The sequence below is a fragment of the Condylostylus longicornis genome, unplaced genomic scaffold, assembly GCF_029603195.1.
Source record: "Condylostylus longicornis isolate FDR11 unplaced genomic scaffold, ASM2960319v2 ptg000009l, whole genome shotgun sequence".
Lineage (NCBI taxonomy): Eukaryota > Metazoa > Arthropoda > Insecta > Diptera > Dolichopodidae > Condylostylus > Condylostylus longicornis.
Genome location: NW_026577978.1, coordinates 2,091,513 through 2,112,360, shown reverse-complemented (window position 1 = coordinate 2,112,360; position 20,848 = coordinate 2,091,513). Strand labels below are relative to the sequence as shown.

General features: G+C 21.1%; 2 protein-coding genes across 4 annotated transcripts in view; both read left to right on the top strand.

Annotated features, from left to right (window-relative positions):
• Nucleotides 1–9,793, top strand: part of LOC129618572 (Krueppel homolog 1-like) — a 48,838-nt gene extending 39,045 nt beyond the window's left edge. For both annotated transcript variants that reach the window (XM_055533401.1, XM_055533402.1), the window contains exons 2-4: nucleotides 6,911–7,797; nucleotides 7,893–9,322; nucleotides 9,406–9,793. In XM_055533401.1, the coding sequence (XP_055389376.1) occupies nucleotides 6,922–7,797; nucleotides 7,893–9,322; nucleotides 9,406–9,673 (2,574 nt within the window). In that variant the 5' untranslated portion in view covers nucleotides 6,911–6,921 and the 3' untranslated portion in view covers nucleotides 9,674–9,793. The remainder of the gene's footprint in view (nucleotides 1–6,910; nucleotides 7,798–7,892; nucleotides 9,323–9,405) is intronic.
• Nucleotides 9,794–17,942: 8,149 nt separating this feature from the next.
• LOC129618563 (major facilitator superfamily domain-containing protein 12-like) lies at nucleotides 17,943–20,807 on the top strand. Of its 2 annotated transcripts, none has more exons than XM_055533380.1 (5): nucleotides 17,943–17,999; nucleotides 18,203–18,374; nucleotides 18,672–18,837; nucleotides 18,899–19,762; nucleotides 19,821–20,807. In XM_055533380.1, exons 3-5 carry the CDS (start codon nucleotides 18,722–18,724, stop codon nucleotides 20,626–20,628), a joined length of 1,788 nt encoding a protein of 595 aa, XP_055389355.1. In that variant the 5' UTR covers nucleotides 17,943–17,999; nucleotides 18,203–18,374; nucleotides 18,672–18,721; the 3' UTR covers nucleotides 20,629–20,807. The 2 variants fall into 2 exon arrangements, with proteins under 2 accessions (XP_055389355.1, XP_055389354.1); XM_055533379.1 differs by having other exon boundaries at nucleotides 18,203–18,501.
• Nucleotides 20,808–20,848: the final 41 nt, after the last annotated feature.

Here is a 20,848-nt window from a genome sequence, read left to right as displayed (position 1 = left end):
ATTAACATTTTTTTTTTCATATTACATCGCTGTTATATCAAAGGTTATTAAAAAAATTTAAAGAAATATAAAATAATTCTATGTTTAAACATAGTAACTGTGACTATTATAAGAGAAATTAAATTTTTTTAAAAAAATATATAAGAATAATGGTTACTTGAATGAAAATTATATGAAAAAAAAAAAATTTAAAAATAATTCATAAAATAAAATAAATGTTAATTTTAAGAATAAATAAAAAATTATAAAATGTAAATATATTAAACAAAAAAAAAAAATTAGGAAAATTTAAAAAAAAAAATAAAATATTTAAAATTAAGTATATTTCATAAAAAATATAAGTAAAAATATACAAAATATATTCGGAAATCGCAATTATATTTTATATGAAAAATTTTTTTTAAAAATATAATTATTATATTATAAACGAAATATTATTAACCAAAGTCGAAGTTTTTCATTGAAATCGAAGAGACTGCTCCATATATATATATATATATATATATATAAAATTTTATATATATCATAGATATTTAAATGAAACGGAAGAAATGATAATTATTAAATTGCTTACAAAATAAAATATTATTAAATTTTTTTAAATTAAATACAATAGTACTGTTATCTAAAATATTTCTTATATATAACAAAATTTCCGAATTATATTTAAAAAAAAAAAATTACCCAGTAATGTACAAAATAAGTCCAATATAACAAAAAAAAATTTCAAAAAAATTCAAAATTACAAAAAAGTACAAAATATTTTTCAAATTAATAAATTAAAATCAAAGAAATTTTTAAATAATAAAAAAAAATTAAATTAAGAGTGAAAGATTAAATTTAATATTAAATATTAAAAATAAATTAAAATATCGCACTAAAAAAAATTTTGTTTTAACAAAATAAATTTTTTAATACTACATTTTTTTTTTTTATAAATTAATTAACTAATTAACAGCGTACCAAAAAACAAAAATATTATAATTTAAAGACTTGTTCGAGTAACCAAAAAGACTGCTCTTTATGTATATATATATATATATACATGCTTAATATTAATACTTTAATATAACATTAAAAATAATTAACAATTAAAATAAAAATAAATAAAAATTAAAAAATATATTTCTATAAAATATTATAAATTATTATTAAGAACAACTCTACAAAAAAAATCGCACTAAATTTTACGATATTACATCTATATATAGAAATTAATATAAAAAATATCATATTAATTAATTATTTGCCATAACATTTATAAAATAATATAATGAAATAAAAAAAAAAAAAACAAAATTATTCTAATAATTAAATTTAATAAAAGTACAAAACAAAACCTAAAATGAAAAAATTAAAATTTATCGAAATGTTTTAAATACTTTTTAAATAATTTCATAAAGAGGAAAAAAAATCACTAATATATATTTAAGAAAATTAATAAATTTAATCGTTTAAGAAAAAAAAATAAAACAATAATGTAAAAAATAAAAGAAATTAAAAGAAAATAATATACAAATCTACCTCATAATTAACGTACAAAAAAAAAAAATCTATTACAAAAATTTATAGTACAAAAAACAAAGCAAATTTATAAAAAATTAATATTAAATTAATTAAAAATTTTTTATTTTAATATAAAATATCGAAAGCGAATTATTTATTAAGAATTTGAATTTTTTCATTTAAATTATATTATTAAATAAATAAAATCGGAATAAAAAAGTCGGAATATAGAAGGTTTCAAATAAAAATAAGCAAAAAAGAAAATTAAAATTTAATTAATTATTAACATAAAAAGAAAAAAAAAAAAAAAGAGCTCGGTAACTATATAAATTTTAAAAAATATAAAATTAAATATATTTTTAAAATTGCAACTACAATATAATTAATAATTAAAATTTATTATAAATAAATAGAGATAAAACGAAATTGAAAGAAAAAAAAAAACGGTAACACAAAAATATTAAAAAAAAAATAATTAAATAAAAATTAATAAAAAACAATTAAAAATGAATCCCAATAATTGGGAGAAAAAAGATTGGATTAAAGATGTACTATCAAAATCTGGTACAGATTTAGTTGAAATTAAAGATGAAAAAACCAAAGGTTAGTTCATAAAAAGAAATTAATTTTGTAATTAAATATTGGAAATATTCGCCATTTTATTCAAATATAATTGATAATTTCTTAATTATTTCTTAATAAATTTTTAATATAAAAAAGAATAGAGAATGGATAACTTGGAATTAAAAAAATGAGTAAAAAATAATTTATAAACTTTGTAAATCGAGAAGTTTAGAAATGTTAAGATTGTATAATTTATACAAAAATTGGCTATAGAAAGTTGTTGTAATATTTATATAATAATTCGTCTTATATTTATTGGGAAAATTCTTTCTTCAACGTAATTTAATAGACTTTTTAAATTACATTGGTAAAGATTTTATTAGTTTTCTTGATTAGAGCGCAAATGCAATAGCCAAGTTGAGAATATTTACTGACACCTAGTTTAATAAGTATATTCACTTTATATAAGGAGTAAAATTTACTAATATTTTCTTTAATAATTTTCATTGCTAAACATACGAGTATTTTATTTTTGTAGTTCGTTGTTTTCTGTTATCTTTAATTCAAAATTAAACTAAATTTTTTAATTACTCGGTCGTTTAGCTCTTATTGACATGGATATTTTATGCAAGCATTAAATATTTTATGGTCATTGAATTTTACTCTCATTACTCTTATATTTTTTTTTTTTTTGCATTTCAATTTCATTGAGATTTTTTTTTTTATTACATACTAATATTCAAGCAATTTGGATCTCTTAAATTTTTAAGATTTTTAAGAGTTAAATTATTTATACATAATAAGGACAATAAGGATATTATATATATATGTATTAAAATTGTACAAATTCATAATTTAAATGAATGAAAAAAAATTTTACACAAAATTTTTAAATGGCAATTTTAATTTCTAGATCGATTTTCAGAAATATTCAGAATATCTACAAAGCATTATAGAAAACTAGTAAACTATATGTGAATGTAATTTATGGAATAAAAATTTTAATAAATCAAAATAGAATTCTCATTATTTAAAATATCATTTAATACTGAATACACCTCTACAATTTCTACAGAAAAATTTAAAGCACATTTAAAAATACCGAAGGAATAAATTTTTCAAGAAGTAAAATTGATTATAAATCGTTACTTTAGAAAAAATGCGATTGAGTAATAACTCCAAATAATAAATAGATTGATGGTCTGTCTAGGTCTAAGTAATCAATAATTTTTATAAAATTTTAAAATTAAATATTGCAATATTAAAACGAGATTAATATTCTTAAAAATCCGTTTTGGAATTTAATGCATAAGTATTTTTATTATGAAAAAAGAACCTACGTGCTGATGTCCTTATAAAACAAAATTAAAAATAACCAAAAAAAAAAAAACAAAAAGCATTCAAATACAAGAAAATGTTTACAAAGCAATTTTATTCAAATGAAAAAAAAAGTAAAAATAAAAAATCCTGCGCATTAGTTTGAACTAAATGCTTTTCTTTTCTTCTTTTTTTTTTTACTTTTCATTTTACTTTTATTTACGACGGGAACTTTCTAATAAAATTTCTAATTTTTAATTTTTTAACCGCTTTTGGTCCAGATAATTTTTTTTTTTAATTTTTGTTTTGTTTTTTTAATTGAATACCGCCCCCCCCCCCCACAAAAGCGTATAAACCATAGGCAAGTAAAAATTACAAAGTTAAATTTCAAAACTTTATAGTGTCTATGGCTGTTAATTAAAAATAGAAGATTAGATTAGAACAAATCTTATGTTTAATTTGTATTTTTTTAATTTAATTATCAAAAATGTGTAAGTTCTATATGCAACCTGAAAATTTTAACGAAAACAATGAATGAATATCATATTTTATAGGATACTTCAAAGTAGAAATCTCGTGTTTTTCCCAATCAGAAAATAAAGTCACCAAGAAAGACTATTAAAATGTTGAAACAAAAAGAAATTTTACCGAAATCAAGCCATAATTATTAAGTAATTAATATTTCTTGAGTCTAAGTAATTAATATTATTTAAGTTCCATGTTGTTAATTTCGATTAAACTTAAAAATAAATTTCTGAATACAGTTGATCCATTATCAATTAATGAGATAGTGGACCTATTACAAAGTAAAAGAGATATAATAATATTGCAAAAACGCAATTTCTAAATCCTTTCAATTCTTTGTTTTTGTTACAATTACCTATAATCCAGTTTAGGATTTTTTATATTCGATAACTCAGTAATTGAACGTATTTCAATTACGTAATTCAAAAATTTCATCTATCTACTTTAATCGGGTCCGGTAAGAATTGAATTTATTTTCTTTGTAATTGAATATATAAAGATTTTGAACTTATTTTACTTAAAATATATTTTTTCGACTTAGGCAGTTTTATTATTTAGATCCTGTTTAATATAGTCTATATATACATAAATAGTTTAGTTTCATAATATTTATATTTACATTTACTTTATTTATTCAATAAAAATTTTTAGTCAATTTTAAAAAAAAAAAAGAATAATTGTTTTTCATTTGTTATTATTCGAAATTCCTGACAATAGCACATAAATATGAAACCTTAAAAGGATCAATCGTCATCGTAAATAAAAATATTTTTATATACTATTGTATTATTATAACTACATTTTCTTAATATCCAACATTCCATTATTTCCAAAGTAAAATTTAAATATATATTTTCGACAGAATATTTCAATAACATTTATGTATATTACAGACTGTATATACATAATGTTATATACAGATACAGATGTATATTACTTGGGACCAATAATTAAACCAGTATAGTATTAAACTTTCTTTTCTCGCCTGAGAAAAATCTTAAGAAGTCTTAGTTGAGTGTAAAGTGGTAAATTTGGGATACTATTTTAATTAACCCTTTATGACTTCAAATTAAAAAATTCTTATCTTAATTTTCCTAATATTAATTAATATGACGTCATAATAATAGCAAAATTATTTCTTTTAATATGTATAGTTCTATAGTGAAATCACATATTTATATTTTTAGCTTTGAATTTGAGAATAAAATCCCATACTGTTCATTAAGTAAATAAATTTCAAAATATTTGCAATTTAGAAACTTGCAATTTATTTAAAGCAAATTAAATATAGCATATATAGCAATGATCTTATAATTACTTCAATATAGTTTTATGTTCTCGATTTTTTCATATTGGTTATAAATCATAAATTAGCGAGAAAAGATTTTTTCTTATTCTGTAGATTATCAAAAATTCGTCAGACTTATATATTTCACTTGTTAATATTCTTTAAATACGAAAAATATTTATGAAATCAAAATTTGTTATTAAATTTTTATTTCAAATCAATATATAGGTCATTTCAGATATTTTTCCATTATTTGACTCTGTATATACATATGTGTAAGTATATAAGTTTATACATATGTATTTAAAGTGTAATAAAATTTTAAATAAATGTTGTCAAATTCCAATTATTTGCTTTTGCACAATTAATCTAATTTATGGAACATGCAAATATAAATGCTTATATACTTTATAATATGCTATAAATTAAATTAATGTACATCCATGCATAATATTATTGATTATGTAGAACAATATGTGCGTTACAACAATATGCATATATGTATGTATATAGTATATGAGTAATAACGGTTAAAATGCGCAACATTTATAACTCGCATTTTAACTTTTATTTTTTTAGATTTTTCTTCTTTATAAGTAAAATGTTATTTAATGAAAAGCGAAATGAATTTTTATATTATATTGTACATATATAAAAATTTTGTAACGCAACCAAAATAAGAAAATATCAACACAAAAAAGAGTGAACTTTCACTTGTTTTACATCATTATATACTTGTATATATACTTATTCCGAAATATTTTAGCTTATATAGGACCATATAATAAATTTGTTATGGACTATATATGCTATTGGATAATGGAAAAGGACGAAAATTTGCCCTAAATTTTTGTTCTTGTACAATATGTATTACATATACATATAGTATATACATTATACATTATAGTATGTAAAAGTATATAGAAAAATAAATTCTTTTTTATGAATGATTTTTATTTAAAAACATTTTTTTTTCCGAGTAATACTCGTACGCACAATATTTATTTATACATAAACTGAATGGATAAAAAGTATATGTATAGGCCAAATAATACGGCATACAAATATAAAAAAAAATTTAAATTATAGCTATATAGTAAGAATTATAATGATTATACCAAAATACAGAAAAATGATAACCTTAAACGGAGTATGGACCTTATCCTTAATTAACAAGAGTTTAAAAGTAAATTATAAATTTCGTTCTTACATGAAATGTATTTAAGTATATACCCAATTGACTATCAAGATTATCGTCTCAAAAACAACTTTTAATAGAAAACACATAAAATAACAACGTAGCCAAACTTGGTGCTATATCTGTATATTGCATATACCACATATAATAGTTAGTAGAATATAATCTAATATTCTTCCTTCACTCCAATTCCAAATAAAACGAATAAAGAGCGATCTAGAAGTAAAGAAAACTACATATACTCTATAACACTAATGTAAAATTTTAAGTGGAAAATTTAATTTGTAAGACAACATCAAAAATATATAGAGAAACTTCCATTTACTTTTAAAATTATTATTCCTTTTTGATTTTCAGTAAATTTCCAAGAAAATCATTTGCATAACTTTAATTAAACTTAAGGTGTAAATAAAATATCAAATTCATTATAAAATTTATTATAAAATTATTCTTAGAAACTATTTTCACTTCTATTTTAATTAAATTTTTCTTTCATTTTCTTTATATTTCAGAACTACACAAAATGGTTTATTATCCATCATTGCCACTGATTGTAAAATCAGAACATCATAGGCAATTACCACAAAGTCAGTTGTGTTCACCATTAAATGGTGAAACACAAATATATCATATTCCACCATCATCTCAAATACATTTATTACAACATTCATCACAGCAATCTTTAACTGGACAAACAACAGCAATAAATGGTCATCATAGTAATGGAAATTTAAATGGAACACCAACAACACTTTTAATACCAACAAATAGTTTTTTACAAAATATTAAAGTAGAAAATTTATCAACACATCAAACATCAAATATAAATAGTACATCATCAATATCATCCGTACCATCATCATCATCACTAATATCATCACACCAACAACAACAGCAACATCAGCTGCCACAGCAACAACAATCACAACGTCAACAAATTTTACATCAATCTTCACCACCTCCACCTCCAACTACATTATCATCACAATCAATAAATCAAAATAATTTATCAATAAATAGTAACAGTATTGTGAATAGTCGTAATAATAATGGTAGAACACCAAATGCAAATAAACCGCAATTTAAATGCGATCAGTGCAATATGATTTTTAATAGTAAAAGTGCCCATACTAGCCATGTTAAATCACATAAGAAACAACAACAACATCAACAACAATTACAACAACAGGATAATAATTTCTCACAGAATTTAATTACAACAAATGGAAATCGTTTAAATAGTAATGGTGGAATACTGTCACCATCACTATCACCATCAGGGTCATCATCGACTGCATCATTACCAACAGCCATTGCTCAAGTCAGTTCAACTGGTGCTGGTTCTGATCCTTATCAGTGCAATGTTTGTCAAAAAACTTTTGCTGTGCCTGCAAGACTGGTAATTGTTTTTATATATAATACACCTAAAATAAATTCAATTTTTAATTTTTAATATTTCGTAAAATAATAAATTTATTTTATACCATATTATAGATTCGACATTATCGAACTCATACCGGTGAGCGGCCTTTTGAATGTGAATTTTGTCACAAAATGTTTAGTGTTAAAGAAAATCTTCAAGTGCATCGGCGTATTCATACCAAAGAACGACCATATAAATGCGATGTATGCGGTAGAGCATTTGAACATAGTGGTAAATTACATCGGCATATGAGAATACATACAGGGGAACGACCACATAAATGTTCCGTTTGTGATAAAACTTTTATACAATCCGGCCAATTAGTTATACATATGAGAACACATACTGGTGAAAAACCTTATAAATGTCCGGTTGAAGGTTGTGGTAAAGGATTTACATGCTCCAAACAATTAAAAGTTCATTCCCGTACACATACCGGTGAAAAACCCTATCATTGTGACATTTGTTTCCGTGATTTCGGTTATAATCATGTTCTTAAATTACATAAAGTACAACATTATGGTTCTAAATGCTATAAATGTACAATATGTGATGAAACATTTAAAAGTAAAAAAGAAATGGAAGCTCATATAAAAGGACATGCAAATGAATTACCAGATGATGATGATCCAATTCCATTAGATCAAAGTCAAAAATCTGAAGCATCTCCAAGGCAATCATCTCCGTCTATTGTATTACAAAGGCCAAAAATAGAACAACAACATTCACCACAACCACCGCAATTATTACAACAACAACACTCACCAAAACCATCATCACAATTAATACAATCAATAATTCCCCAACATATTGAAATAAAACAAGAACCTAGATATCGTAGAAGTATCGAATCATCTTGTTATGAGACTGAATCATCTTCAATAACTTCACCACCTTCACCAATTCATCAACGTATACAATCACATATCGGTACTGGTTCATTAAGTACTGAAAATGGTTCTGAAATGGAAATATTAGAATCAGATCAAACAATCGATTATCACCCATCGAATTCATCATCACCAAATCGTAATGATGTATATACAAATGTATATACATGTTTTGAACAAGCTGCTGCAATAGCTGCTATACAGCAACAAAATCAAAGACAACCTACACCACCAAAAATTCATCATCAACAACAACAACAACAGCAACAATCACAACATCCGTCTATTAATCCAGCATTATTAGCTGCTGCTACAATAGCTAGTCGACGTGTTGAAGAAGCTAGTCAAAGAAGACGTTTAAATATATCATCACCACCGCCAGCATCATTATCAAATGAATCAACTGAAAATTCTAATGAGGAAAATATTGATTATTATCATAAAACAACAAAAGATATTAATAATCATAAAACAATGATGTCACCACCACAACGACGTATCGATGAAAATCATACTGAACTTTATACATCTGATTATGCTTATGAAACATTAGATGCATTAAGACAGAGAGCAACTTATTTTCCACCAGCACCATCTGTAGCAGAATATAAGTATGTTTAATAATAAAATTTAATTTTTTTTTTTTTTTATATTATTTAACACTTTTTTTTATTTTTCTTATTTTTTTTTGTAGACCATCCTATCGTAATAATGATATTGTCCGTCAAGTTGAAGCAGCAATTGCTGGTGCCGGTCTCTCACCACCACGTTCAACATCAACTGAATCACCAGAACGTTCATCATCACCGGAAAGTGATACAATGATGATGGCAGATCGTGATGTTATGACATTACCATTAAGAAAACGTAAACTTTATATGAATGATAGTCAAGCAACAAAAGAAGTTCCACAACCAGTTGTCAGAGTCAGTTCTGTTATACAATTTGCTAAAGCTTCATAAAATTTAATCCCAAAAAAAATTTATATATATATTCGTAATATTTATATTATATAAGATAATTTAAAATTATTCTGTACGAAAATAAAAAAAAAAAATTATGTGTTTTTTTTTTTCTTTTCATATAATAAATTCATTATAGTCTGAAATTAAAAAATCTAAAAACTAATGAAAAAAAATTTGTTAACAATCTATTATTAAATATAATTTTACAAAAAAAAAAAAAAAAATAATAATAATAAAAAATTGTTTAAAATTTAGAAACTTTTTCTTTCTTTTTATATAAATAAATAAATTATAAATAAAATATTATAACTTTTTATATAATTATGATAAATCAGTGAATGTGTATGTTCGAGTATAATATTCATAAAAATTTTTAATAAATTATATTATAATTAATTTTAATAATTGAGTACACAGCATATTCAAAAAAAAACCAATAAAATAAGAATATTAAAATTCAAAACAAAATTAATTTATTTAAATATAATTTTTGTTGAATCAAAATAAATGTAAAATTTAAATAGAAAAACAATAAGAAATAAAATTAATATTAAACAATAAAAATGAAAGAATGTCGTTAATTTTTCTAAAAAACAAATACAAAAAACAATATGAAAGAAAATTAAAAATTATTTAAATAAAATTCAACAAAATATTAATTAAAATAAAAATGAATTTTTTTTTTTTTTTGAATACCAAATTCATTATCCAATTTATTCAATTAAAAATGTAAAAGAACTTATACCAACGCCATATATAAAATAAAAACTTCATAGACAGAACAATCACCTCCAACATATTATTAGATTAACACCTGCAGCAGAATAGACCATTAAACTAAAAAAAATTATAAAAATTGAAATTACAATTATAATTAAAAAACACTTTCAAAAATTTATCAATCTAAATCCCATAATAAAGTAATTTTGAAATAGATCTATAAATTTTTGAAAATAATAAATGATACAAAAGTAAACTATATAAAAACTCATAATAAAAAAAACCTATTACTCCCCGATATATGCATATATAAAATAATGATAAAAGTGTAAAGAGAATTTCTACTTCTCTAATATTCAAAATTAGTGGCCACCATTTACAATAAAATATTAAATAAAGAAATGTGTGAAACTTGAACAGCTTGGAAAAAAAAAATACAAAAATTTATTTTTAATGCAGCGACTCATAAATATGAAATTATCACTTTGAATATAATTTAAATTAAATATACGAAAATCCTCAATTTCTTGAAATTATATTCAAATATATTCTTGAAATCTTCAAAATCCAAAAGATTGTAATTTGAATACCTAAAAATTAAAAATTAATTAATATACAAATCAATTATTTAAAGACCAATAAAACCGTATTCATCATACATGCAAAACAATATCCTTACTGAATTTCTTATTTAATCACCTATTATAAATCTTCTTTTGCTATATTAACGTATTTTTAATTGTAAATTTACAAAAAAAAATATTCTAAAATATTTGTAAAGTAATTTAAAAAAATTTTCAAACATGACTTCTAATGTCATATATGACAAAATGCACACTGGAATTGTGAATTAAAAAATCATTGCCATACAAAATAAAAATGTCATTCAAATTATAAGTGTTTTCGTTTTCTTTCATTAATTTTTATATTCTTTAATAAATTGTATAATTAATATCATATTAATAATATATCAAAAATATCAAACTAATCAAATTAACAAATAAATAAATACAATTTATTCAAAAATTATTCAAATGTGCCTTCATAAAAATGATGGGCAAATAAATTGAATTTTAAAAAAAAAATTTAATTAAAATAAAAACTCTTAACTTAAATAATTCTAAAATTACCACCATTAAGGAAAATAATTAATTAAACATTTATAACAATAACAATATTAAAAACATATTAATAACAATTGTGAAATATTTTAAAAACTAAATTAATGGAATATATTTTTAATTCCTACTTCGTTCCTGGTAGGAGCATAGGGCTGGTGCACGTTATTTTAGATAGCGGTTTACACCAGCTTCTTACGTCATTGAGTTTACTAGGTAGGTGACGAGCCTACCGTAAAAAGAATACATAATAAAAATAAAATTTATTTTAATTTACCTATTTAATTTATTTATTCGGCATTCTTTACATTTTCAAAAAAAAAAAATAGAATTTCAAATTTTATTTAATTACACAATTTATTTTAATATTATTGTATTATTAATTAAAATTAATTAATGTAAATTTTAATATTTTATGTAATTAATTTATACTTGTATATATTGTCAAAACTATTTAAATCGAATTTGCAAATTAAGAAATGTCGAATTTTCTTAAATTCATGCGAAAATTTGAATTTTTAAAAATAGTATACAAAAATGACATTATGAAAAATTTAATCGCGTAAATACTATTCTATTCGAAAACAAGAAAAAATTCGAAGTTATAAAATGTTCTTATTAGATTTGTTTAATTGTTTTGATTATATAATTCATAAATATCAATATTTTTTAATAAAATACATAATAATATTATATATATATATGTATATAAAAATATTAAAAATTTTAATAGCAAAAAGAAGAAAAAAAAAAAACAAATAAAAAAGAAAAATAAATTGTTCTTTATCAAAGACTGTTTCGAAAATAAGATTGGATTATTATAGAACTTAAAGATAAAAGAAAATTAACACAAATTAACATTAAAAATTAAGCATAAAATAAATTATATATATATATATTTATATGCATTCATAAGTATATGTATATTTTACGATATATAACAAATTAATTAAAAATATAATATTTTTAATTTAATATGAGAACAAAAATTCATCAAAAATAAATTAATATAAAAATTATTATTAGTATTTAAGAAACACATACAAAACATATATTAACAAAACAAACAAACAAATAAAATGGACAACAAAATATATATATATATATATATATATATATAAGAATTCTTTTGTAACAATTTAAAAAAAAAATTACTTTATAAATAATTTGGCATTGTAAAGGAAATAAATGTAAAACATATACGCCATCTATATTTTCAAAATAAAATACAAAATAAAATTAGAAAATTATTTTAAAATGTCAAGATTTTATGTTTCGATATTAAAATTTTTGCGCAATTAAATCGATTAATTTTTAATTTTTCTTTTTTCGATTAATTATTAAATTAATACAATTAATTATAAATACTTTCATTAAATTGAATTTCGAAAAATTAAATTTTTAATTAGTACATTTTTTAAATTGAAAATATTACTGAGAGCGAAGAGAAGAGAGAGAGAGCAAAATTACAAATTAATTCGATTTTTTGCATTATAAATCGATTTCAATTAGAAAATTTTAAAATCACAATCGCAAATAAATTTTTAACCTTTTCGTTTTAAAATTTATAAAGAAAAGAACAAAGAATTTTTTTAATTATTGAAATTAAACAATTTTAATTATCTAGTACTTATCTTTTATCTTATATCTTATAATAAAATTAAATAAAAATTTATTTAAATCAATTTTTTCTGTACTTCTTTTCTTTTTATCGATTTAAATTTGGATTTTTTATTACCTAGTAAAAAATTAAATTAATTTTATATTTTCGCCAATAATAATATTTTTTTTTTTTTAAATAATTGTTAACTTGTATTTTTTTACTTAAATTAAGTTTGAATCAAAATTTTTATTATACAAAATTTATTATCATAAATTATTATTATTATTAAATTGAAAAATTTTGAAAAATTCTTTGAAAAATGTTATAAAAATTGTTTAAAAATTTAAATTAAAATTGACAAAAAAAAAAATTTTTTTTTTTAAATAGAAAAAATAATTATTTAATTTATATTTTTTTTTATTTATTTGTTTGATTTTGTTATTTTTAAAATATTTTGTTAAAGCTTTAAGGTATCACTGAAAAAAATTTTATGCATAAATTTTTTGAAATAAACTAAATTTAAAAATAATGAATTTCTCATTAATTAAATTACGAGTATATACAGATAAAAAAAAGTGCAACACCATTTTTGCTGTATGTAGTAAGTTATTAGTAAATGAAGTTTATTTCGAATACATTAATTAAATTTATTATAATAAATTTTCTTTTAGAACAAGTATTAATAGTTCAATACTTCTTAAATTAATCTCAAATGTTTGTTAAATCCAAATATAGCCAAACATACGGAGATGATCAATAATTAATGACGTCCCTATAATAATATTTTCAACATTTAATCATATTCTCAAATTTATTTGTAAACTTTTCTTACAAACAAATTAATTTCTATATTTTCCCAGATAATAGAATCAAATTAAAAAAAAATAATTTTTCCACCCACAAATTAATAAGGAATAATTTTGATTTTTAAAAGTGTTTTAAATAACTTTTTGCATATAATTTTTTTCAGTGCATATTACAGTCAGCTTTCAATTAAAACTTAATATTACAATGAAAAATTCTACGAATCCAATTTTGTGCTCATAACCTACAATATTGATTTATAAAATTCTCTATGATTATAATAATATAATTAAAAACAATTATTATTATTAATAAAAATACATGTAATAATATAAAAATTTAATATTATTTCAAGAAAAAAAAAAAAAATAAAAAAAGTATGTAATAAAAAAAAAATTTTTGTATGTGATTTTCATATTAAAAATTTCACAAATTATATTCAAACAAAAAAAAAAATAAATAAAAAAATAATTAAAAATTTTAATTTATAAAAAATGATTAAAGATTTATTTTAAAATTATTAAATTTTTGTGTTTTTAATTTTTATTAATTTTTAATTGATTTTTCAGTTGAAAGCAATAAAACAAAAATGGTTCCCATACTTATTATTAATTTTTCAGTCAGATTTTTTAAAAAATGTGGCACTACTAATCAATATTACATTTCAAACATTATGAAGATCAATCGACAAACAGATGAATCAATATAATACAAAAAAAAAATATTTTGTATTAATTCGCATACTATCAATCACTTTCAAACAAGCTCAAACTAAAATTTATTTAGTTTACAACACAGAATTGCACTAATTGTCAAACATAATTTCGAAAAATTTTAATCTTAAATATATTTATTATTAATTTAATAGCAATATAGAATAAATTTTTAATATCTGTTATAAAGATCTTATTTTCAATTAATTTAAGGTAATTAATTAATTTAAAATACCTTGATTTCAAAATTACATTTTGCATTTTATTTACATTAAATACAAATTTCAAATTATTAACTGTTTAGTTCAATTGTGTAGCAACACAGTATATTATATTAACAGAATTAGTTTTTAGGAAGTGATTTGAAGAAAATTTTCATGCCAATGGAAAAAAATTCATTTAAAATTAAAATAATTTCATTGAATTATCAGAAAAACTAACAACTTCTTTAAAATACTCGATAATATTGGTAACTACATACTATATTTTTTTAATGTACTTATACTCTACAGTGATATAGTGTTTATAAATTGTGTCACAGAGTGTAACATATTTGAAATTACGAGAACATTTGATATTCAATAACATATTATTAAATTTAATTTCAATTTAAAATTATGATAAATGAAAATTAAAAAAATATTTTTAATTCATTTCAAATTTAATAAACTTATAATAACTGGCATTTTTTTTCTATTTTCTGATATACAATTTTCTGTACACTATGTATTTTAAATAATTGAAAGAGTAACAAATTATATTCATTACTATTTTAATTTTTAAACTACAAATAATTTTACCATCTGGCAACCTGCTCCATATCTTATTAAATTATTCAATTAAAATTTTGTTAATTTATTTTTATATTTATTTAAAATTAATTTTCTTTTTACATCAGTTATTTTACAAATAATATTTAAAATTTGAGTTAAAATTTTAAAACCCAATTGTTAATTAATTTTTTATTCAAAAAATAACGCAAAAAAATATTTTAATATTTAATTAAATTTAAAAAAAAAAATTTAATATAAAAAATAATTATTTCATATACATATATAATTCAATCAATTCAAATATTTCAAAAGAATTTATTTATAAAATAATCAAACAAAAATAAAAAAATATTTTAAAAATAGCAAAAAATTCATCCATTATTAAAAAAGAAATAAGAAATATTAAAATACTCAAATTATAATTTTAAAATTTTTAATTATATAGACTAATAAGAAATATAATAATAAAATGAAAAAAAAAATAAACTAAATTAATTATTTTATAAAATATTGAAAAAACAATATCTTTTTAAATTAAAAAAATCCCATATTTTAGCTAATGTTTAGGATTTTAGAAATAATAAAAAAAAAATACGAAAACATTTTATTTAGAAGAAATTTCAAAATTTTATTTTTGATATTGTTGAAAAGTTTTATTTAATTTTTTATTATAATTAATTCCAAATAATTAATTATTTTTAATATTTTTATTAAAATTTAATAATTAAACTATTTTTATTAATTTATTCACTTTTTCTATAATAAATTAGCAACGGCCATATTGAAATCATAATTCTGAAATTCCATATTGAATTTTGATTTTAACAGTAATTATAACTGTATAAAACAGATTTTGTGTTTAAAATTGTTTTCGTAATGTTTTTTTTAATATTTTATTCTCTGTTATCAAAATGTAGAAGAAAAAAGAATTAATAATAAAAATAAATCAAGTTTTAAAAATTAAGAAGCAAAAAACAAAAAAAAAAAAAAAAACAAAACGTAAATATTTTGCCTACATACATAAAATATAAAACCAAAAACAAATATATTTGTAACTTTATATACATACATACATAAAATTAGTAATAATAATGGACATATGACGGCATATAAAAATTATTATTAAAAAATTATATTTAAAAATAAACAAATATTGAAAATAACCAAAAAAAAAAAAATCTTTATACGGAAAAATTTAAAATAAAACATTTCGATAAAAATAATTTATTAAAAATATTTTTATTATTTAAATCTTTATAACCTTGGTAACACTAATTGCATAATGAAGCGAAAAAGATCAGTCACTATATTTTATGCTACATAATTTATTCTCATTATATTTAAGGGGAGTTGATCAATATACCACTTTGATAGTCCGAGCCAATATTTCAATATAATAAATCAATATTTATTAAAAATCCCAAATTAAAAATAATATTCGTAGCAAAATATGTGACAGAAAATAATTTCTTGTAGAGTACAATATCAGTAATCGCGTCAGAATGAAACCATTTCAAATTCCATATTGGTCTTGAGTCAAAAAACTGAAAAAGGAACAAAAAAAAGGGAGTTTGAGTAAAAAAATAATGCTTCAAAGAGTCGCATGTTGCTCCATAGCCGAAAATTAATTTACCCCTAATATATTATAATGTATAAATAAATATTTCTAAGTATTTGAAATGCAAAATTAAAGTAGATAATATATGAAGCATACCTTTGTAAAATCGTCTCAAACCATTTGTTTTTTTGTATTTTTAAGTAGCGGGCGGGGCCCACTCGTTATAAACTTAATGCTAGTAATAAGAAATGGCACTCAACAAGTGCTTAAATGTGCTAATTTTTAGGATAAAAATTTTTAAAAAATTATTTTGGATACAAAACATTTATCAATTTGTATAAATTGGTTTATGTTTACAATAATTACATGTATACATATGTACAATTTTTATAATCCATTCTAGAGATTCTACTCTGAACGATCTTTATAAGTATGTAATTTTAAATTTTACATCTTATTTGATTATAGAATTGAACTTCTTGAATCACATGCAATACTATTTGCAAAAGCATGCAAATAACTTACATTCGTCTCAGCTTTCTTCTTTATGTAAGTATATACACTAAAAAATTCTAAATTTCTGGTTGGTAATACATGATAGCAAAAATTTATTTACCGTTATTTATCCGTGTTTAAATGATTTTAACTTTTTATTTTGAAAAATTTTACCATAATCAAATTTATATTTATGCATTTTACTATTGAAAAACAAAATTTCTTCTAAGAATTAACAAGTTCTTCTAAAAAATAAAAAGTTTAAAATATCGTAAAATTTAAGTTAAATGAAAATTTAAAAAAAAAAATACCGTAATATTTAAAATTTCGTATATAAAATGTTTAGTTTACACACAAAATACTCAATAGATGTCACTGTTACTTACTTCAATAATATTATTGTGTTTCAATTTTCTTCTTTCAATATAATTATTGAAAGTTTATTGAAAGAATACTTACCCCTAATATTTTGACAGTTCAGCAAAAATTTCTAAATAAAAAGGAAAGATACACGATTTACACGACTACATAAATTTCATGTAAATTACGTTATTAATATCAATATTTTGTATTTTTAATTTAAACGAAATAAATATATATTTAAATCTGAATTTATTTTAAATGTAATAACAGTGAGGTTGAAAATTAAACGCAAATTTACATTCAAATTTACGTTCAGATTTAATTATAAATTTTATATTTAAAAAGTAAAAAATAAAAATACTTGTAAATCTCATTGCAGATAAATAAAGAACAGATGTGATTTTGATTCATTGTTTTTTAAGCGAGGAAATGTAAATATTGAATTGGACGATAAATACAAAATCAAGAGTCTGTGATAAGAAAATTTATTAAAAGGAAAAGTGTTGATAAGATTTTACAATTGAAACTTTAGAATATGCAAATAGTTTTTGGTACTCATATTACTTCATATGTGAAAGTGATTAATAAAAATAACCCAAATTTGATTTTATATGGTGCAGAGCATCATTCAAAAAATTTTGCTTACTCGCAACATGAATTAATGTTGATTATTTAAAAGTGAGTAATTAATTTTTTTTTATTCATAAACAAAAAATGTATAAACGATCGGTTTATAATTAATATTTCGCAATGTTTGCGTTTTTTCTTGTTTTTATTAGTCATTTCTTTATTGTTTTTACACTGTTTATTGATAAATCCTGAATTTCTGTTTCTTTATTCTTATATAGTCTTTATTAATATTGTTAATCGAATTTGAAGTGGCCAGCATACAAAAAATATGTCACAAGAAAATATAAATTCACCTTTATTGGGTGATCAACAATCAGAAACGGAACATCGCCGTCGTAATTACGGTTCCTCAGCATCATTAGAATCAACAAATAGTCAACGGAGGTGAGTAAAATATAATATGACTAATATCTATTTGATTTACTTAATAAAATTTTAATTTCAGGAATAATAATCGTGATTTATCTAGCTCTGATGATCAACGTTCAACTTTAAGTTTTTTTCAAAAAGTTGGATTTGGATTAGGTCATGTTTATAATGATTTGTGTGCAGGTGTATGGTTTAGCTATACATTATTATTTATGCAAGCTGCACTATTATTACCAGCAGTTGAAGCTGGTGCATTAGTTATGATAGGACAAGTTGGTGATGCTTTAGCAACACCAATAATAGGTTTACTTACTGATCGTTTTGGAACAAAACGACAATGGCATATTGCCGGTACAATTTTAGTATTTTTATCATTTCCAATGATATTTTCTTTATGTCCATATTGTTCAACTGCACCAAAATGGTGGCCAGCACTATATTTTGGAATATTTATAATATTATTTCAATTCGCATGGGCTTGTGTACAAATAACACATTTTGCTTTAATTTCTGAAATGTCATTAACACAAAAAGATCGATCTGACTTAACATCAGTTAGATATGCTGGTTCAGTTTGTTCAAGTGTAATTGTTTATGTTATAACATGGTGTATGCTTAGATCTCATAGTGGTAAAACTAATGGAGATAATATTGGGCCAAATGATGCTTTCCGGTTTAGAGATATTTCATTAATATTAACATTGATTGGTACAACAATGACCGTATTATTTCATTTTTCGTTGGCTTTAAGTGGATACGAAAAACGAAGATTATGTTCTTCAAATCTTATTGCAGAAGAAAATCAAGACGTTAACACAGATGTAAATCGTAGAAAATCTGTCAATGAATCAAGTTCCACAATTACTGTGGGAGAAAATAGTGGTGAAGATGATAATGTTATTTCCCCCTCTACTTCACAAGCAGATCCTAGTAAATTAAGGTATCATAATAATTTTATAAGAAATTTAGAATTATCTAAATAATTAATTTTTTTTTAGAAAACCACCATTAGTTCGAATCAATTTCTTTAAAACAAAAGCTTTATATCAGAATGGATTTCTTTATGTATTTGCAAGATTATTTATGACAACATCAATGATTTACTTACCATTATGGTTGGACGAAAGAGCTTGGGATCCAACAAATTCAACAGATATTGGACCATTTTTACCTACTGGAAACAGTACTATAAAAATTAATGACCTAAATAATGGTTTTCTTACCCCAATGACTCCAGTTCTATTTACAATTAAAGATATTGTTAACAAAATTGGTGTAGAACATTTGGCTACAGTACCGTTAGCATCATTTCTATCTTCATTTTTGACTTCGGTTATACTAAAACAATATAATAATCAACTTGGAAACCGTCTTTCATTTTTAATTGGATCTGTTATTGGATTGGGTGCCTGTATATGGATTGCTTTAGCACATTCTACGGACATAACTCCATATATGTTATATTCAGTAGCTATGCTATTCGGAGCTGGAAGTTCAATTACTATGATCAGTAGTATTTGTATCATTGCAGAAATGATTGGCCGACATGTTTATCAAGGAGGATTTATATATTCTGTGGTTACATTTGCCGATAAATTTATTACAGGTATTGTTATTGTGATAATTGAAAGTTTAAAATGTAAGGATCGAACACAATGTCCTCAATACTATAAAAGTATATTAGCTTATGGTTGTGGATTAGCAGCTGTACTTGGGATGGTTGTTTTGTTAACAACAGTGTGTAATGGAAAAAGACGGAATCAATTATCAAATCAAAATGATGAAAGCTCAAATTTAGTGATATAATCATATTTTGCTTATCATTAAGATAAATAGTAGCGTAAACGAAGACTAAGATATTACATACTTATTTTGCCAACTATATTGAATTCTATAGAAAATTCTTTTTTTTTTTTAATTTCGTTAAAGTATTATAAATACATTCCAATCTAAAATATTAAAAAATAAACAATATTGTTTTCCTAGCATAAAATTCTTTTGTAATTTGAATTTCAAGCCTTTTATA

What these genes read in the sequence shown, in the direction of transcription:
- LOC129618563 (XM_055533380.1), top strand. Translation starts at nt 18,722, where the DNA reads ATGTCACAAGAAAATATAAATTCACCTTTATTGGGTGATCAACAATCA. An exon ending in TCAACAAATAGTCAACGGAG is followed by an intron (nt 18,838 to 18,898) that starts GTGAGTAAAATA and finishes TTTTAATTTCAG; the next exon opens with GAATAATAATCGTGATTTAT. An exon ending in GCAGATCCTAGTAAATTAAG is followed by an intron (nt 19,763 to 19,820) that starts GTATCATAATAA and finishes ATTTTTTTTTAG; the next exon opens with AAAACCACCATTAGTTCGAA.